Below are 20,604 nucleotides of genomic sequence, written 5' to 3'. Positions count from 1 at the left end.
TTTGTTTTCTACAACATCAAACAGTTCTTGAAGCAGCACTCCTTCAAAAGAGAAATGGATTGGGAAGAGCACAGTAAAAGGAAAATAAACCAGTCTTTGACTTTGACAATCTAATCTAAATCAGCGGTTCTCAACCTGTGGGTCAAGACCCACAGGAACTGTATTAAAGGGCCACGGCATCAGGAAGGTTGAGAACCACTGCTCTAAATAAATGAAGCCTAAATGAAGATTTTTTTTTTTTTTAGTTCATACATGTTCTGTACAGGTAATTATAAAAACACTTCAGGTTGATACTTGTGATGAGAAGCACTAGTCAATGGAATGATCATGCAGTTGGAAACATGTTTTGAGGGGACTGAATTTAAAAATGAACAAAAGTCCAAAATGTCATGCATGTCTGTTCTCCCAAACAAAAACTGAATGACCAAATAAAAAGCAATGACAAGTGACCACTTCCAATGGATACAAAGCATTATCATTTCCCTGAGGTTTCATCAAGCAAATATGGCATTTTTGAAAGACAGAAAGATCAAGGTTGAAGATGAAACTTTTGGATAAAATGAAGGAAATATATGACAAAGAGAATAGAAAAGAACTTTTACAATAAACTTAGCAAAGAAGTTAAGATTAATCCCTCGTTAAAGAGAAAAAAAGCTCTATTATTAAAATACTTCCTTTTGCATTCTCTACGTAATTAGAAAATTAAAATTTATTTCCTGATTACATAATTGCACTTACAAAAGGTATGTGCAAATTTCTAATTTGGTACTGAACACATATTTTAACAAGTATTAAAACTGTCCAGTACTACCTCAAGTTCATAGTACCTAAAACATAGCTCAGTCTCACATGGATACTTGGGATAGAGATTACCTAGTACCAGCTTGTCTGGAGGTAGGAGGGAAGGTGAGATCGGGGCTTAGAAACAAAGTTGGCCAGATGTCCAACTGAGATTAACTCTTCAGTGTTAGTGAAGAGTTAATCACTGGCCCACAACGTTAATTAGCATAAGCTTCAGAATTGTAACTTCTAGAGCAGTGATTTTTCACTGAGAGGATCTTAGGCATGCCATGAACCTTTTTAAAGATCATTAATTAAATCATTTTCCAAAGAAGTTCAAAGCATAGTAAGTAAATTCTTTTTTTTTTTTTTTGATCAACATAATTTAAGTGTGTCATGGAAGTTTAACTGCAGGTTCGATTCAAGTGTGCCATGACATAAAAGAGGTTGAAAAACACTGGTCTAGAGAGAAAGTCCTGATGAAGTTCTATCATTAAGCTGGCAATAAATAATGTGAGAGGCACACAGCAACTCAAGGTGCTCAGATTGGGTAAATCCTCAGTATGACAGTATTAAAACTCACAGAGGTGAGTCATCAATTCACAGAGAAGAAGTGGATCTGTTTCCTCAAGGTAAGGTCCAAAGGTACAAAGGCAGATGAACTGGACAGAAGGCTTCTGAAGGTTAAAAAATAAATGATACTAAGATTGGTATTTTACAAAAGATCCATGGGTCACAGCAGACCAGAGGCTGAATGAGTGAAAAAGAGAATTCTGTTATTTTAAAATAAAGACAAAACTAGCAAAAAACTGTTGCCATGGTGCAGAGCCAGAAGGAATGTTTCTACTACACACTAATTATTTTACAAGTGTTGCAAGAATGATATGAATGTGAAAAGATAGAAAATGAGATCTAGGAAGAAGGTCAGCAGGTGTGGAAATACTTGGAAAACCCAAAGGTTAAGAAAAAGCACAACTTGATTGAACAGGTTTAAGTCACAGTAATCATCTGGGGAAGAAATTCTTATTCACAAATATGAGGGAGCTCTGGTGGAAGCATCCTCGGTTCTTTCAGATCTTTAAAAGGAGCACAGAGCCAGCAGTCCCAAGTGGAGTAAGCCAGGAACCGGGGGGCGGCAGGGCAGGAACTCCATACTCTCCCTCACTCAGCACATTTTACGTGGACTAAAGTTAGGTGGGAATTTCACAAGGAAAAATATGCATATTGTGAAGTTCAAAGTAAGTCCTGCCCTGAAAATAAATTACACTAGGTCTCTGATCATTATTAAAAGTGAAAAACAATCTACTATTTAAAAATAAGTACCTTATTCCTATTTATACACTGAAGAATCCATGGGGCCGTGAGGGAACTTTCCAAATGTCCATTCATTTGTTTAAAAAGATATGAATGTCGAATAGACTTAAGTAGAACAAAAGGGCTCTGATTTTTTTTCTTTCTTGTTAGACTTACAAACTTTCTGCTTGCCCCACTAATAAAATAAATGTGCTTCACAATGTTTTCAAATTACAGAATCGGTGACTGTGATGATTGACAAACTTTCCGTGAGCTTGCTCCTATTGTTTTAATTAACTGAAAGAGTAAGCGTCTCTTTCAAGGGCAAAGTGCCCGTCTGTTTTGCATCAGCTTCTTTGAGGTCAAGTGATGTGATGGCTGGGAACCAACACAGCCACCCCAAGGCAGCCAAACCCCACCCTGTGCCCTGGAAGTCCCTCGCTCGGGACCAGCATCAACTGGCAAGTGGATCAATGGAAAAGGAGAAAGGCCGCCTCTAAGTGAAAGTAGGATTTGGAATTTGAGGTGAGGGTGGAATGGACCCCGAGGTTAAGAGTGGAAAGAGGGCAGGAGGAAGCTCCGCAGAAGAAAGGCCATAATGCTTGACTGCACATCACAGAAATGACAAGGCCGTCCTGGGAGCAGCTTTGTGACTCACAGACTTCTGGTGGATTCTCAAGAGAACCCTTTTAGTACAGCGGTCGACAGTGGCGGCCCACTTCCTCTTTGCCTCCTCCTCCTCCTCCAGCAGGCACCGCCTCAGGTCCTGTTTCTCAGCCTTGCTCAGGGTCCTGTCTGAGGCAGGGCGCACTAGCTGGGTCAAGTTCAGGTGGCTGTACAGACTCCGCTCCACCACGTAGGTGATATTGAACTCACTGACGGCCGAGCGCCCGCGCACCCTTCTGCCGGGGAAGCCGCAGCCGCCTCCCCCTTTGGGTTTCTGCCGGAGCAGCTGCAGGTCGCAGGTGCTGCTGGGGACGCCTTTTCTGGAGGGACGCTGGCAGAGAAAAGCTCTGGAACAGGAATAATTAGTATCCGTTTTCTTCAAGCGGATTTGCTTCCGGACACTCTGAACCTCCTCCAGGGACACCAGCAGGTGGTGCCTGCGACGGTTGTTGTCATAGAAGCAAACACCATCCGTACTTACCCCGTGGCTCAGGGACCCGAGACCCTTCTTCATCTCCCCCTCGGTGAGGGAGCGGGACACCTTCTGGGCCTTTTCTTCTTCTGGGTAGGAGAAGAACGTCCCCATCTTCTTGGGGGGCTTAATCAGACCTCGACTCTCTCCCTTGCTGAAGGTTTTGACCAGCTTCCGGCCGGCTCCCCAGGTATCCAGGCTGCTGGACGATGGAGACGTGGTGAGAGAGTCGGAGTCATCATCGGGAGGTTTCTCAGGGGAGCCATCAAGGAAAAACGGCTTCTTGTGCACTCCAGAGTAAAGGGCGGACCTTTCCTCCAGGACCGGGACCGGGGGGCTCTCCAGCATGTGCTCCTCCCCACCTGGAGGGGAATGAACAGAGTCTCCAGTGACTGCCACCTTGGCATTCTCTCATACATCTTTATTCACACACCCCACCCTGCAAAAAGCAACCCAGTCAACACAGAGACCACAGTGACCTCCCTCCACTTCAAGATGCACATAGAAACAAAAATACACTATGCCAATGCGTCATTTCACACAAGCTTCCCATTAAAAGGTTTCAGATGTGTTTTCTTCTCCTTCTTTAAATACCTTTGTAGACCAAGCACCTTCACAGACCTATTGAAAATGCCATTCGCAAAACTCAAAACCAGTCATTACCACAATACGCCTTGGCATTTCAAGATAATTTCCTCCCAGCTTCCAAAGTGCAACCCTTAGCAGCTAGGAAGGGGACTCTTTCCGCTTTCTAAAAGGCCCTTCTTTCTGTTGCTTCTGGAGAATGATGAATGCTGGGTGGTTGACAGTGACTTTTTTTATTGGTACATATGCCATTATGCCATTTAAGTGAATAAACCTCCAAGGGAGTTTGGTGGGGACAGGCAGCACAAAAGGTTGTATATGCATGGGCAAATAATCTCCTGTTGACAGGCCAAGCACAAAAAATTAGGGAACTGGGTGATCCTGACCAGATATTCCCATCAACTCAGGCCCTGCTAGGAAGCTGCAAGGGCATTTAAGGCCCTTGACACGCAGGCAGCTCCATGGAGTGTCCTACTTCGGTCCCAAGGATTCCAGCTAGCAAAGTCCTCACTGGACCCAGGTGGCCAGCCAAGCCCTCCGGAGCCCAGTGGAAAGGTTTGGACTTGCTGGCAGGAAAATTGAGTTCTTTTCTGGATGTGTTATGTGAACAGATGTGAGAAAAGAAATAGGTCAAACTGTGGGTGTAGTGAGCCCAACTGGCCATGGCCCTTTAATTAGAGGGAAACTTGGGAGTTCGGCAGCTTTCCCCTCGCTGAGTTGTGGAGAGGAAAAAAGAAAACCTTCCTGGGGACAGAGGATGGCATTAAATATACCAGCAGGGACGAGGGTGCTCATGTGAGGTTAAGCGTCATGGAGGAAGGAGGAGGGATACTCATTTCAGAGGGGGGGAAGAAGACTGGAAGAGGAGTGGCCTTTCAAAATTTAGAAGAAAAAGGTCCAGCTACCGTTAAAAACAGCCCAAGATCAACTTCACGTTTATGCCCAGGAGATATAGAGGGTGAATATAGAGGTTGGGGGGGAAGTGGGGAAGGAGATTCATTCAAAACTAGGGCCAGTCCAAAGTCCACTGAAGAATTGTTCAAGGAGCTCTAGGGAGATTTTAAAAGCAGAGTCCAGAGTTCTGAGGGGAATTTGTCAGCCCAGACAGAGGCTATAAGCAAATATCATGGAAATGTCCTGCTCCTTCCTCAGGACAACATACTAATCAGGTGGGGAGACCCAGGGTCTTTATGTCATCACAAGTAAAAATGGCCACCTCTTCCAGACACAGTCCACCCTCCACTTCCAGGAACAAGTATCTGAGCCAAGCCCAGGGGCACAGGCTGGTGGCAGAGCCAGCCCAACAGCAGGTTTCTCTATAAAAGAAATTGACCGTGGCCATGGCTTTCCATTCAGCCCAGGTATCCACATGGTTGTGCAAAAGCCTTTATTCACCTATGGTCCTAAGGGGTTCAGGGAAGTCAGGTGGGTCTACCCTGGAAATATTAAAAATCTGCCACTTGGCAGTGGTCTGGACATCTTCTAGCCTCTCTGTTTAGGTTGTCATCAGAGACTCCAGTGCTTTTTGTGTCGTATCTGGGTCTTTGACCAGCTGGTGCATGCATGCCCATGACATATGGTGGCTGTCTAGAAAGTCTGTGTCTAGTAAGGAGTTAAAGGGAAAGGTGGAACATGCTTCCTAAGTGGCTGTGTGGCGTTGGCTGAGAGCAGGCAGCAGGCCTTCTGCAGTGAGGGCTCCTCTGTCTGTGCCTGACCTGTGATGCTCAGCCTGGAGCATCACTTCTCCCATCCTCCTCTGACTTAAAAGCACAGTTAGGCTGCGCAAGGTGACTCACGCCTGTATCCTAGCACTCTGAGAGGCCGAGGCAGGAAGCTCCCTTAAGCTCAGGAGTTCAAAACCAGCCTGAACAAGAGCTAGATCCTGTCTCTAAAAATAGAAAAACCAGCCAGGCATTGTGTAGGTCACCTGTAGTCCCAGCTACTTGGAGGGCTGAGGCAAGAAGATCATCTGAATGACTCTGAGGTTGCTGTGAGCTAGGCTGATGCCACGGTATTCTAGCCTAGGGCAAGAGTAAGATTCTGTCTGAAAAAAAAAAAAAAAAAAGCAAAGAAAAAGCACAACTACTCCTCCCCTTTGGTCTGACTTGCTTTCTATGGCAGACTTTCATCCATCTGAGTCAACTGAGACCTAAATTCCAAAGTCAAGGTGACTTTAGCAGGGCTTAGAGAGGCGGGAAGTGGACAAATGCCAAGAACACAGATTCGTGTGCTGGATTCCAGCCCTAGGTCTGCCCTCGGCAGGAATTACTTCCTCCTTCTGAGCCTCTGTTTCCTCATCTGTTATCAGCACACCTATCTTTACGTGGTGTCCCTGACAAGGCTATCACAAAGACATTCAGTGGAAAGAGGTATGTGAAGGTTTGGAGTAAGCTGCACAGCTCTGTACAAAAACTGTCCTTCCATTACTGGGTAGAGCCAAGCAATGGCAAGAGTGTCCAGTCTGGGACAAAGACACAGAAATGGGCAGATGAAGGGCACAGATGTGGCCTATATTAAATATCATTCCAGAGCCATGAGTGCTGGGATATGAACCAGGAACCCAAGTTACAAAGGTGTAACCTGGCTTTCCCAGGGCTCCCGAGGCAGGTGGGAGAGGAGAGGTGGGAGTAGAGTGGAGACACAGGCTGCCTGGGTGTCATTCGGGGCCTTCTGATGGCTGGCTGGGGGACCAGGAATAAACTGCTAAGCCTCAGCCTCCTCATCTGTGAAATGAGGGTGGTGTAAGTGCCTGCCCCTGGTGCTATTCTGAGGGTGGCGTTAAAAGGGAATATAAAATCTCAAGTGTTTAGGGAAGTTCTTGGCACATGGAATGCTCTCAAAATAAATAGTAATTACCATGCAGACAACTTAGTATGGGCACAGGCATGCAAGAGGTCAAAGGATGGACTGACTCTGTGAGTCCAAGGGCATGAGGGAAGAAGGGTCATTGGGAGTGTGGACTCGGGACCAAGGCAGCCCCTCCTACAAGACCAGTCCTTTTGCCAGGGAGGACCCTCAGAGAGTTCTATTATGCAGGGGCTAGGGTGAGTTTCATTCTAGCAGGGTGTTGGGGCAGCCTGAAGCAGGTGCCCTGAGCCATACACACCTGGGGCCTCTCCCAGAGATACGAACAAGCCTTGCAATGACACCTCAGCTCCTGGTGCATCAGACATCTAGTGTAACTTGGAACTCAAGCTCACTAAGTCCATCATCCATCAGGGACACCTAATTCATGCCCAGATGAATTAAAATTCAGAGACAGAAGTCCATACAGTTATTACCTTTTACCCTAGAATCACCTCTTTTGGTATATTTTTCCTTATTTTTAACTACGCCTCTCAGAGATAGTTGGATTGATTTATTCTGCCATATGCAAACGGAATGTGTCTATCTTTTTAAACTTGTTATTCTGGTGCATGTGACTATCACGTGTGGAGGGACTGATGGGTGACAGGCCCAGCACTAGGTACTTCACCCATTTTATCTCATTTGTGGACAACACACATCCATCTATCTCTTATATTTGAGATTTGATTTTAGCAAGTGGTCATGAGGTTTGTTTAAAAATATGCCCTCGGGTTGAATGCTGGCAATTCCTTATGGCTCTCTGAGTCTTATGGCACCCCAAGTCTTATTTCAGTAAGAGCCGCTCCAGAACGAGAAAATCAGGGGCATGTTCTATGCTATGGAAACCATGACTGCCAGGCAGGTATCAAAACATCCAAACCTAAGGTGCATACACGGCACCCAAAGCAAACATAATCACAAGCAAAGGACATCCAGACTTAAACCTGGAATTAAAAAGACAACCCAAAGTTGATTTCTCCTAGAACTTTGAGAGGCCAAGACAGGATGGCTTGAGGCTAGGAGTTCGAGGTTGCAGTGAGCTATGTGACGCCACTTTACTCCAGTCTGGGTGATGGGGGTGAATGGGGGCTGATTTCTCTCTCTCCTCTCTCTCTCCTCCTCTTCTCTTTTCTCTCCTAACCCCTACCCTCCCATAGTAACCCCCTTACCTTCCATATTGTTCTAGGGGATTTAAACAGATAAATAATAATAATAATAATAACTAAAACACAAAGCAGCAATAATAACAAAACAAAAATTAAAAAGAGGCAGTAATAACAGGAAACCCTTATCTTTGCAAATAAGAGGAAATTCACTTCCCTATGCGGCTTAATTTTATTTATACATAACAAATAGGCCTTTACAAAGATAAAGAAAATTTTAAAACCTATACATTAAAATTTTAAGATTCCTCACAACGTAGACGTCACATTTTAACAAGTAATATTCCCTCACCCTTTTTTTGAGACAGAGTCTTTCTCTGTGCCCTGGGTAGAGTGCCCTGGTATCATAGCTCACAGTAACCTGAAACTCTTGAGCTCACGTGATCTCCTTGCCTCAGCATCCCAAGTAGCTGGGACTACAGGTCCCCAACACAACACCAGGCTAGTTTTTCTATTTTTAATAGAGTGGGGTCTCATTTTTGTTCAGGCTGGTCTCGAATTCCTGAGCTCAGGTGATCCACCTGTCTTGTCCTCCCAGAGTGCTAGGATTACAGGCGTGAAACACCACACCCAGCCACAAGTAATATCCTTTTTCTTTAAAAAAAAAAAAAAAAGTACTTTCCAGCATTTTTTCTAATTCACATATTATCATTTTCCAGACAGGAAAATCTTACTCAATTATTTTACCTTTCTTGGGAGGATTTATAAGATACTGCAAATGCATACTACCAGCACTAGAGATGAATACGGTTGAGATGTAAACCAGCATAATTATACCTGAAAGGTGTACTTTTTATTTCAATAAATCCAAGCTGCTGTCTCTTTTGACATTATAGTTTCATGAGGCACTATAGATCTTAAAGGTCCCTTCAGGATTGAAGGTCATTACAGGCCCATCTGAATTGAGACCTAAGACTATTTATAGGAAGAACAAATCATCCCCGAGAGATTGGAAGGGACATTAAATGGCCTTGACTGGTGGATATTTGCTCAAGATGTGTGGACATCCAGTCTGGACTAAACGCACTGAGCAAGAACTATTGCTCTTTTGGAGGCTCGAGGCTTATGCCATAAAGAAGTTACAATAAAAGTTTGTACAAAATGGTATAAGCTCATAGTTAAAGCTACAGCACACCGTGAGACCATTTCATTGTCAGATACTGGCCATCTCCCATCACTGTTACACTTAAATTACTAAGCACCCAAAATCCTTTTAACATCAGCCTCCTCCATTCCATAACATGGCCGTGTTAACATGCGGACACGTTCCTGTCACCCTCCACTAGAACTCAATCCCTTTCCACTTGATATCTTAATTTTTTTCCTACTGAGAAACTGACCCCACATAATCTTCCTCAGAATACCCAGAGTAGAGTTTGGATTATGATTATGATTATTATTATTTTACCTTCAGTGCTGGGTTTTTTCATTTCTTCCACCCTAATTAGTTTCTTTCTGACTCTTCGAGTGGAGTTTACCAGCTTGTGTAACCTCTTAAACTTCACTGACTCCTCGGTCTCATCATCCGATTGTTCTCTTGACTGGCAAAGAAACAAAGGGAAAGTTAACCAGATAATTGCTCCAAAGCCTTGCTCATGTAGCCAGATGCAGCCGGCCTTGCTGCCAGGCTGAACCTTGGCAGCTCTGTCACTGAACTTCGGGCACCGACAAATTGGCCCAATAGGTTTACAAAGCCCACATACCATTGTAAGATCTAATTCAGTGTAGAATTAGGTCCTGGGCACCGAAACACACATCCTTGCCCTCAAGTGACACGTGGGGACATTTGTCTCATCCAATTCCCTGTCCTCTTTTAGGAGGAAGACTTTCTCCCCAAGGCCAGCTCTGCAATTGCAGGTCCACTGCTGTGGTTTGGGCCGCCTCTCCACTGTCTGGCCCATCAGGACTGGCTGTTTAACATGGTCCTCAGCTACTTTTCCAAACCAAAATTCTGTTGACTTTTTCCAGTCCTTCCCCGAAAATCAGAAACAGCAGGGCAGGAAAGGGGAAGACATGCAAAACGCCTTCTTCTCGCCCATTGGTTAGGACTGTCTGCCACACAGCAGTGGCGCCTTCCTCCTCTCCTGGCTCCTTCTGAGCGCTCACAAGGCGAGTGTGAGGACAGACCCCACATTCCTCGGAGAGGGACGAGGGAAAAGGCTGACCTTTCCACCGTCCAGCACTGTCCATATTCCCCAGCATCCCATTTCGTTTTGCAGAGACTCAGTATGCTCCGGCCCAGCTGTTTTCCCTCAAGTATCAAACATTACAGAAAGACAGAAAAAAAATTTTCTCTCTGCAGCAGTGATCCAGACTAAAAACAATTCTTTCCTTGTGAACAAAATGACGGTTTCATTTCCAAGTCAGTTCCAACACTCAATATGCAGCTTCCTCTGTTACATCTGTTCAAAATGTGAAAAAGCAAAAGAGGTCTCTGACTACATGGGCCCGCTGCTGGTGCACGCCTGGGAGCTGGCGGCCCGCACACTTTGTGCGGCTGGGGAGCAGCTCCCGCTCAGCCTGCACATCCCGACTACCACCTTCTCTCCGTTTCCCGAAACTTGCTTCACAAAATAGTAGGGGGAGAAATGCCTTACACTACAAGAGAAAACAAAAACACACTGCATCTCTGAACACAGGTCTGATGGGGAGACGTTTTCCCCCAAGAACAGCTTTCACGAGTCCTAGTTTTACAAAGAGCAAACTAGGGAAGCAAGAGTTAAGCCAAGAACAGCTCAAGGGAAGAAGAGGCAGAGATTATATGAATTACTTAGGCACAGAAATGGTGCACACTGAGTTCTCCAATATTTCCTTAGCACCGTGGCACTCTGGTAGGGACAAAAACAACTCATTTCCTGGCCCCTGTCCTCAGCCTGGAGCTCACAGCATACGGCCATTGTGCTTCCTGCTTTGCGTGGCCAGTAGCAAATCATTCACCCACTAAGGGTTAATTATTAATTATTATAAACCTATCAACAGCAAGTCATCAGGACGAGTCTTCTCAGTCTTCCGTGAAGTGTATCAATATCTCTGTTCAATTTCTCTAAAATTCCTAGATAAAATGTTGCATGCGGTTTCAGTACTAAAGTTAACTACTAGTTACCTGGTAATAAAGAACAGAAACTCGATCCCCAGGTAATGGAGGAGGGAGGTTACACTGGATGTTGGCAATTAAGCTTAGGGCATTCAGTCTAAAAGTTAAAACGTAAAAAACTAAAAGGGTTAATAATAAGTCTAGCTCCTAATACATAATGGTATAGTCTGCTTTGAATTTCATTTTTGCTTGATTGAATTGCTGATGCGTGATGAAACGGTCTTGAGTGGTCAACCAGAGGAATGAAAACTTGGTTAACCCTCATTCTGGGTAATTGGAGCCTGAATAACAACCCACAGTGCATAAAATCACATACACATATTTAAAAACATCTTTTTTTCTTGATGTAAATCAAAAACAAGCAATACTTATGAACATTACGGAAAGTCTCTGTGTGTACCAATGGGACAAACCTAGCATATGAACCCTCACATTAACAAATCTTGAAATCAAGTGAAAATGAAAGAAGCAGATTGTCATCAAGATACAGGAAGCCACGTCACAGGATGAAAGTCATTGATTTATAACCTCACACCTAATTTGCTGGTGATGGTTGTTGTAATCTTTGGGTATAGGGGGTACGTAAGGGGTATGAAGAAATAAAAAGAGAAATGGGACGCGGAATGAAGTAATACAAAGATCTTAGTCCAGGAAGACACAAGTCATATGCAGGAAAGGTGTGTTAGAATGAACTTCCCAGGGAGAACCAGGACAGCAGACCTCACAGGCAATGTCCCCTTACAGAGGGCTGCTTTCCTCGGCCCAGACCCACTATGGTGAAAAATAACATATTTCAGGTACTTATTTAATTATTCTCACATGTTCCATCTATTTTTGAGAAACACGAGCTCTTTAGAACTTTGAACTAATATTATTTTTATTTTTCTAAAAAAGAAAATGAACATTTTGGAGGTGTTTGCCATTGACAAATCGCAAACCATGGTAACCAAGAACGTCTTTTGCATTACAGTTTTGGAAACCAGACAAGATAGATTCAGCACAATTTATATGAAGAAAAATGTGAGATAAACCCCAAGTCATTCGAGAAATATGTGTGTGTATATACTTCTTAAATAGAAAATTTCCTCTTTAGTCAGCCCAGAAGTTACTCAAGTTCAACAGTTTGTAGCAAGGATGCTTTTTTTTTTTTTTTGATGGAGAGGTGCTGACTTCTCACTTCCTCCTGAGTCCAGAGGAAAAAATTAGTTGTGAAATATTTGCCTTTAAAAAATTCTCTCCAGCTGTTTTAACACAAAAATGCTATAAATGGCATGCATTTCTTCTAACTGGGAATAAAGTTTAAATTTCTCATGTCATATTCCTCTCTTTAAATAAGCATGTACCACTTCCCAAATGCTAAAAATAACAGATTGTGTCTTTTTATTCAGGAAGTACATAGTTTCCTGAACGGGGGGGTTTGAGAAATTTATTTAAAATCAAGAAACATCAAAAATATAGATAATTTTCAAATTAAAACATTATGTACATTTTAAAAGAAATCTTTCTACCTACAAACCTTTGTAGAAGATAAAAACAGTCTGCATGCTACATAAAATAAAGGATCAGTTCTAAGAAATAGGCTCAGAACTACTACAGGACAAGTTTTAAATAAACTAAAGTGAAAAAATAAAAGCATAGGCTCATACACATTCAAAGGTAAGACGGTGTCGCCAGAGGCCCTTAAACTTTGATCATCTTAAATAAGAGGGTGAACGCTATCATCGGTATGGCACCCTCCCACCAAACCTTCAAGAGAAAAAGGCAACTGTTCTTTTTTTCAACACCAAAGGATGTTGAAAAGTGAATTTATAATATAGTAAATAGAAACATTTGATTTCCAGCCTCTCTTTTGCAGATTTTTCCAGCCGAGAGCCCATATGGCTCAACTTTTAATTACTTTGGCTAATGCTATATGTAGTAATTCTGCGGTGAATGCTTAAGTGTTTCATTTCTGGTTTCCATAGCAACATTACATCAGATTGCAGACAGCTGGCTCCACAGTTTTAAACCATAACAAATTGACCAAGCCAAGGCACAAAACTATAGCCGCTTTAAAGAGATAGCACACCATTCGGCTGCCAGGGCGCTGAAGGAGGAACCTATGGGGCCCGTTTGGCACGCGGGGAAGGGTGGAGCCTGCTTCCTTCCCAGCTTCTTTTGGAACAAGTGCATCCTCGACACATCTGCAATGTTCTAATAGGAAAGACATGGAGCCAGCGCAGAGAACTTTTTATAACACAGCTACATGCGGGATGAGCAGGGAAAAAGAAATACAATGAATAGCATCTGTAAGTACAAAGATTAAATATGTGCTGGATCTCACTAAAAGCAGCCCCTTCGCTGCTCTTTGGTAATGAATACTTTACTCGACCCTACAGCAAACCGCTCTTGCAACTATGAGGCACAGAACAAATACTTTCCAAAAGCCCCACCGGCAGTCTCAAGCAGGCACAGCAGTAATGTGCTGCCATAAAGGTTAAACCCCACTTGCAAGAAGCAACTAGCCCCTTGTGGGCACTGCTTGGACCACACTAAGCACAGGATTCCAACTGTACCCTCTGCAGAAACTCTCTTGCTCAGCTGGCTTCGCAAACTCCAAACACTCAACACACTGTCACAATTAGCACCCGGACTAAACTCATCTTCCCCAGTGTCCCATAACATTCTGTGATATTTGGGCCTTTCTGAAAAGTACTTTGAAATCAGAAATGTACTTGCTTTTTTAATCTAGTGCATGATCAGACATATATGCGTCAACTTCCTAGGTCTGCCTTGTCAGGGCATTAACCCTGAAGTTAAGAGAAGGAAGCCCGTCAGTCAAAGGCTTCTGAAAAGCAGTGCACAGCACGGTCTGAATGCAAGTCCTCCCCACGAAAAGCTCCCACTAGTTACAGCTGAGTTCTAGCCGTGTGTGCTGATTCTCTCAACTCCTCAAAATAATATCACTACACTTTTCCAAAAGCTATGCAGCATCACTGGATCAATGTGCCAGGCAAGAATGCTCAGGGTTACCAGGTAAGAAAATAAACAGGGGAAGAAGACGGACAAATCTAGAGGAATTTAAGGGGGGAAAAGTAAGAGGGAGAGGGAAAGACAGAGAGAGATCAGAGCAGGGGCAGGAGCAAGCAGAAAGCTTTTTCTTGAAGCAACAGAAAATGCACTTTTCCCCTTTGCGCTTAAACACATGCAGTGACTTACCGGCTTCGGCATTTAGCAGGCCTAAGGGGCAGTTTTGAAGACTGCCCCCACCCCTCCCCACTCGGAGAGAGTCTTCACTCTTGTTGCATCAACTCTGCAATCTCAAAATTAGGATTAGGCACCCTTGAACATGTTCCTCTGGAGTTACATGATCAGGCAGGCTCCACTGTCACAGCTGAGGATCCGAAGAGAAAGAAGGGAGGACACTGGATTCAATTAGCTCCTTTCTGCTTGCTGACTGATTCCCCAGTCGCTTGCTAAGTGCATAACTTGCAAGAAAGGCATAAGTCATCAGCTCTAAGCAAATCTCCTATTCACCACAAGGAAAAAAGGGAGTGTTGTGCGTGGCCAACAATCCCTGTTTTCACTGAGGAAGGCTCCCTGACCTCCTGCTGGCCTCCAGTTCCTTAATTACTGTCTATGGAATTCCAGAGAAGGAAAAAAAAGAACGCGAGAATCTGAGCAAATCCAGGACAAGGACTAAGCCTTAAAAAGTGACTGACTGAACTTAAAAAAAGATCCCATTTGCAGATATTCTTTAAACCCCCCCCCCGAAGGGAGTAGTCTCAATTGAAAATAGACACCTTCCAGTGGCTATTTTTGAAATCACTGAATTAAAACTTATGATTTTGGTTTTCTGCTAGAGTTCTCACTTTCTCTCTTCTTTTTTCACATTTTAACCACTAGAGTAAATGTAAGATGTATCCCCTTCATGGAGGTTTCTAAAACTGTCTTTACCATCATTTCAGAGCAGCTGAGTTCTCCTGCATTCTGGAAACTGAGTGTGTGTCACAAGATGATCATTTAATTTTCTCAGGGGTCTCAGGGGAGCAGCAGGCACATGCTGTTACTTAAACTGAACATTGTCTAAACAAGGCAGGACTAACAACCCATATAAAGTCTCCATGACGTGGGCTGCAAGTCACATCTGTCTTTTCAGGGCCAAGTTCATTCAGCTGGGTAAGTCATTTATCCCACTGCACAGTCTGAGCCTCCCATTCCTAGTTTTCTCCTCCTTGTGTGAGTATTTACGGATTAGGTCAGGGCCTGTCTCTTTGTAGGACATCACAGAACACAAGTACCTGGGTGCACAGAACTCACCAGTGAGTGTAAACTATTACCTCTCCTTACAATGACAGACGTTACATCTGGGCAGAGGCCAGAGGTTACCTAAACTAAACCAAAAGAAGGGAATCACCACACAAAGCTCAAGGGGAAGGTCACGTTTTACCCTGCAGACATCCTAAATTCCATATCAGACCACCAGCATGTCATCCCCTATTCCTAGGCTCCTGTCCTCGCCTTCTTCCCTCGGACTTCCGTCTGGCATCTCTCATTCTTTAAGAATTCCATCAATCTGGGGCGGCACCTGTGGCTCAAGGAGTAGGGCGCTGGCCCCATATACCAGAGGTGCTGGGTTCAAACCCAGCCCCGGCCAAAAAAAAAAAGAATTGCATCAATCCCTACTTCCCCAGTGCCCTGCCCAGAAGTGTCTCCTCTCATCCTGTATGGGGTTTTCTCTTCCTTCGCCCAGGAAGGGCACCCCACACCTTCCCTAGACTGCCTAGTTTTTATTTCACAAAATCAACCCTCCCACAAAATATCCCTTCTCCACTGTCTTCTGAGGCCCACAGGACCTTGGCAGGTGCTTTTCCAATGTTGTTCTTCCAATACTCATATTATCAGCAGCTCACCATTCCCGGGCACTGTGCTGAGTATCTATTAATACATACAGATCCCATTTCACAGACAGCAATGGCAGGGGCAGAATTAAAGACCCATGGTTTTGCTCCTGTACAGGCCTTTCCTCACCCAGGACTGAAAACCCACACCACAGTGCTAGGCCTAGAGTTCCAACACTGTTACATTAACATCTTGTATAAAAACTAAGAAAATAAGAACGCCTCCAATGAGAGTGGGGTGCAGGGATGAAGATTAGCCCAAAGCCTCTGGAATCAACCAACTTGGGCTCAATTTCCAAGTCCTCTAGCAAATCACTTTACTTCTATGGGTTTTAATATCCCTGTGTATAAATTTGGTATAATAACATTCATGTTACAGTGTTGTTTTAAAAACTGTGTACATAAAGGTTGGGTGCAGTGGCTCATGCCTGTAAACCTAGCACCCGGGGAGGCTAAGGCGGGAGGATCGCTTGAGCTCAGGAGTTCAAGACCAGCCTACACAAGAGACCTCATCAATATGAAAAATAGAAAAATTACTCACTGTGGCTCAGTGAGTAGGGCGCCGGCCCCATATACCGAGGGTGGCAGGTTCAAACTCAGCCCCAGCCAAACTGCAACAAAAAAATAGCCGGGCGTTTGTGCCTGTGGTCCCAGTTACTTGGGAGGTTGAGGCAAGAGAATCGCCTAAGCCCAAGAGCTGGAGGTTGCTGTGATCTGTGACACCACAGCACTCTACCAAGGGTGACAAAGTGAGACTCTGTCTCTTTAAAAAAAAAAAAAAAAGGAAGAAAAATTAGCAGGTGCGGTGACAGAGCAGTGTACCCCTTAGTCTCTGGTACTCAGGAGTCTCAGGCAGGAGGACAGTGTAAGCTCAGGAGTTTGACGTTGCAGGTTGCAGCAATGAGCTCTGATGACACCACTACACTCTGACCAGGATGACAGAACAAGACTCTGTCTCAAAAAACAAACAAACAAAAAATATTCTATGTACGTGGGGCGGTGTCTGTGGCTCAATGGAGTGGGGTACCAGCCCCATTAGCCGGAGATGGTGGGTTCAAACCCAGCCCTGGCCAGAAACAGCAAAAAAAAAAAAAAAAATTCTATGTACATATAATCAGTAACTGGAGTTCATTCAATAAATGCTTATTATTTCTGTAGTCTATTTGTTATAGATTGGGGTTCACACAATACCTATTTCAATTCTTGCAAACTGCTCTTTAGGGTGCTATGCAAATAGCAAAGACGAAGGCCAACTTTTCCATTTGGATGCTGGTGATATGGCCAACATTTGAGGCTGGGTCAGAACAGGCTAGATTAGGTGCAGAGCAGACTCTGAGTGGGACTGGGAGCTGAAACTCTGGAATAGAGCAGGGGGGTTCAGATCCCTTCATACCGCCGGGGAAGAGCATGCAGTTTTATAAGAAAATAGGAGCATGTTTCTTAACCTCTCTTATTTCTAAAAATAGACAGTTGAGAAGCTTCCTAGCACATTTTAGAGGATGAAAGGAGAGCCTGAGTGTGAAGCCAAATGCCTGGTAGATCAGCGTGAGTCACGCCTGAAGTCCAGATATCGTGAGGAGGGTGGCAGGAAGGGCACATCCCAATTCTTCCTTCCAGCAGTTTCCTCAGGGCAGGTGCCTTGGAGAGCTTCTTAAGGCAATGGGAAAGAGGGATGTCCCCATACACACCTTTTTAGCATCACTGCTGCCTCATCTCAGGAGGATGACTCAGGTATTTGCAAAGACGCTCCCTGCTGGGCTCCCCAGGGGACCCAGTGTGGGTTTGCCTTTCACAAGACCAGAAGCTCCCCCAGGGTGAAGTCTGTCTGCCTGCCTTCCCTTGCATTCACTGAGCCCAGTGTGGTGCACGCCCACAGCAGACTCTCCATAAGTATTTGTGTGATCCACGTGTAGTGAAGAAGTTTCAATTTCTCAGCCCTGTAGTTCCCAGACTTTGCCATGTAGCAGAGTAAACTCGGGGATGTGTGCAAGGCCACCTTGGGAGGTTTCTTGGTGTGGGATAGGGTATAGACTTTGAGAGGATATCACTGGTTTGGTTCCCTGTGTAGTGGACTTGAGCTTAGCACATAGTATGTATGTAAACTTGCTGAGAACATATGTCAGCATTTGACTCCTATGCTGAGGAATGGTTACTTATTAGTTAGTTCCTTGGCACAAGGTCCAAATGTCTCATTGAGGAATATGTGGCTTTGTACGGCCAGATTCTGACCCTTATTTCCAGTTTCTGTGTGTGCTATGCCCTGCTGTCCAGATACTGTGTGCAAGGGGCTCTCAGCACGCCTGGCTTGTGCCGCCTGCTTCCTCACAGCATCTCAGACTTCCTGCAGTCATGTCTGCACCTGCTGGCCCCTCTTCTGGGAAAAGCTTGGCTCATTTCATCTGCCTCCCCAACTCCTACTCATCCTTCAAGATTCAGTCCTTGCGCTGCCTCCTATCTTTAGACAGCCTTCCTGGCTTTGCCCCCATCTCCCTCAGACTACGTGGCTGCACATTCACCTAAACGTGCTTCATCCATAGACTCAGCACGTATATTATAATCACTGGATTCCTTAGCCCCTCACTAAATGGCATACAGACAATGAGCATGGTCATATTCATGTCTCTATCTGTATTTTAGTAACATTCGTTGTTTATTTCTATTTACACAAGATATATATTAAATTAAAGAAAATGCAAAAACACACAAAGGAGGAAGAATGACCTATTTCCCCCACACTCAGAAAAAGTAGTAATATTTTGGTTAATGTCTTCCTACTTTTTGTCTACGTATACACAATATACACCCTTATGTTTCTGTTTTCTATTTTTTTTTTTTGTAGAGACAGAGTCTCACTGTACCACCCTCGGGTAGAGTGCCGTGGCGTCACACAGCTCACAGCAACCTCCAACTCTTGGGCTTACGCGATTCTCTTGCCTCAGCCTCCCGAGCAGCTGGGACTACAGGCACCTGCCACAGTGCCCGGCTATTTTTTGGTTGCAGTTTGGCCAGGGCTGGGTTTGAACCCACAACCCTCGGCATATGGGGCCGGTGCCCTACTCACTGAGCCACAGGCACCGCCCTCAACTTTTCAATATTATAAACAACCCTCTGACACACGCTTTCTCGTAAAATTTCTAACTTCTTTTTTTTAGACTACATTATGAGACTGTAGAATAGACGGGTTAAAGGTGTATGTTTAAGACTTCTGATACATATTAACTTGCTCTGAAATGTTTTACTATGTAAAAAAAAAAACCTCACAAGCAGCTGCTAACACTGAGAATTACAATATTCTTTTCCTTTTAGATAAGTAAAAGCAGTATCTATGTTTGTGCTAAATGAATATTTCCTGATTTAAATGAATGAATGCACTGAATCTAGGCATTGGGAAAGACAGGAAATAAAAATACAAGGAAGCTGGTATTCCCTGGACTTACGAAGGTTATAATCTAGAAGTCTAGGGCTAGGGAGAGCCCCAAGAGAAGGTCAAAATATGATTAATACAAGTCAACTGTGATAACTGCATGAGAAAAACAGAGATAGAGGGACTGGGGTACAGGACAACTCACCTTTGGGGAGACTGAGACATACTTCAGTGAGCGGAAGGGTGTGGGGCCATTTCCATATCCCTATGAGCCTAGAAGCCCAGTGTTTAGACAGTCCTTAGGCCCATTTCTTTCTCCCATCCACCTCCCCCGACCTTAGATGCCCGCCAGATAGACAAAGGGGGTTCAGCTGATGCTTTTGCCTTTATAAACAGCATGTGACACCAATCAACAACAGCTTCCAGCCCTCCTCTTCTCCAAGCCTGATTTCATAATCTCCCCAATGTGCCTGATCTCTCTCTATGGTCCAAAAAGTGAAGCATTCAAGGTCCCTCCCTACCTTAGGGGCAGCACACTGGCTCTGGCTGGTTATGTTCAAGATCTTCTCAACACCGAGAACTGAGCAGGGTCCGGCCATGGAGGGGGCCACTTGGTCACAGTCATTAAGTTCATGTGTTATTCTTTGTGTTTAAAAAAATTAGTCTCACTGTTTAAAGAAGTTAGAATCACTTCAAAATGTGTTTACAAGTTGCCAGACGTAACTATATAAAATATGAAACACATTGTGGATAATTTCTTTTACTCTTTTATCACGGAGGAGTCAGGGAAGGACTCATCTGTTTTGTAAGAAATATTTTGCTCGTTAGCTGGTGACATCATTGCCCTCTGAAATTAGGAGATTTCTGTTAGCATATGGAAAAAAAGATGAGATTCCATTCTTTTCCCAGAGGTGCAGAGTAATACTGAAATAATCTCTCTGCCAGATCCACAATTAACTAGTTGTGGCCAGACTTGGATAAAGAAAAAGTGGAGGAGGAGGAGGCAGAGCAGATAATTACATGATATTTTTATTTGGAAAAAATATGTGAGAATTTGGGGTAAAACTGCCATTCTCTAGGGGCAAAGCCCTGTCAGCACTTAATTCACTGAAGAAACTACTTAAAAATTTAACCATATAACCAAAGTAGCAGCAAACGATGTTATGTTTCATAACAAACTATTCTATTTCTTAAACTCATGAATTGTTTTTAATCACCCGAAATAAGGGTGCTACTTTTCCCACAAGCAGAAAGGAGAAAAATAGAAGACGTCAAGAGTCCTACAACCAAATCTAAGGAAACTTAGAATAAAAATGAGCCCACCCCTCCAATTCTGCAAGTTGCCAGGAAGCAAAGAAAATGCCTTTTTTTCTCCTACAGGTGGTGTTGGGGGGGAGGGGTATTAAGTGGAAAAAAGAAGGCATCACTCAGCAAACGTTTGGAAGATCTTTGCCAGAGAT

The 20,604-nt window shown here is 44.1% G+C and overlaps 1 protein-coding gene across 6 annotated transcripts in view; it reads right to left on the bottom strand.

Moving 5' to 3' along the window:
- SASH1 (SAM and SH3 domain containing 1) overlaps nucleotides 1–20,604 on the bottom strand; it is a 312,356-nt gene that overhangs the window by 27,428 nt on the left and 264,324 nt on the right. For 3 of the 6 annotated variants that reach the window (XM_053591083.1, XM_053591082.1, XM_053591084.1), the window contains 2 exons: nucleotides 9,215–9,347; nucleotides 2,732–3,573 (listed from right to left, as the gene is read on the bottom strand). In XM_053591083.1, the coding sequence (XP_053447058.1) occupies nucleotides 2,732–3,573; nucleotides 9,215–9,347 (975 nt within the window). Of the gene's footprint in view, nucleotides 1–2,731; nucleotides 3,574–9,214; nucleotides 9,348–14,098; nucleotides 14,269–20,604 lie in introns of those variants that run through there. The other 3 variants (XM_053591086.1, XM_053591087.1, XM_053591085.1) reach the window with 3 other exon arrangements.

Source organism: Nycticebus coucang, chromosome 5 (genome assembly GCF_027406575.1).
Source record: "Nycticebus coucang isolate mNycCou1 chromosome 5, mNycCou1.pri, whole genome shotgun sequence".
Taxonomy (NCBI): domain Eukaryota; kingdom Metazoa; phylum Chordata; class Mammalia; order Primates; family Lorisidae; genus Nycticebus; species Nycticebus coucang.
Note: the sequence above shows the minus strand (reverse complement) of the source record. Positions and strands in the feature narration are given on the sequence as shown.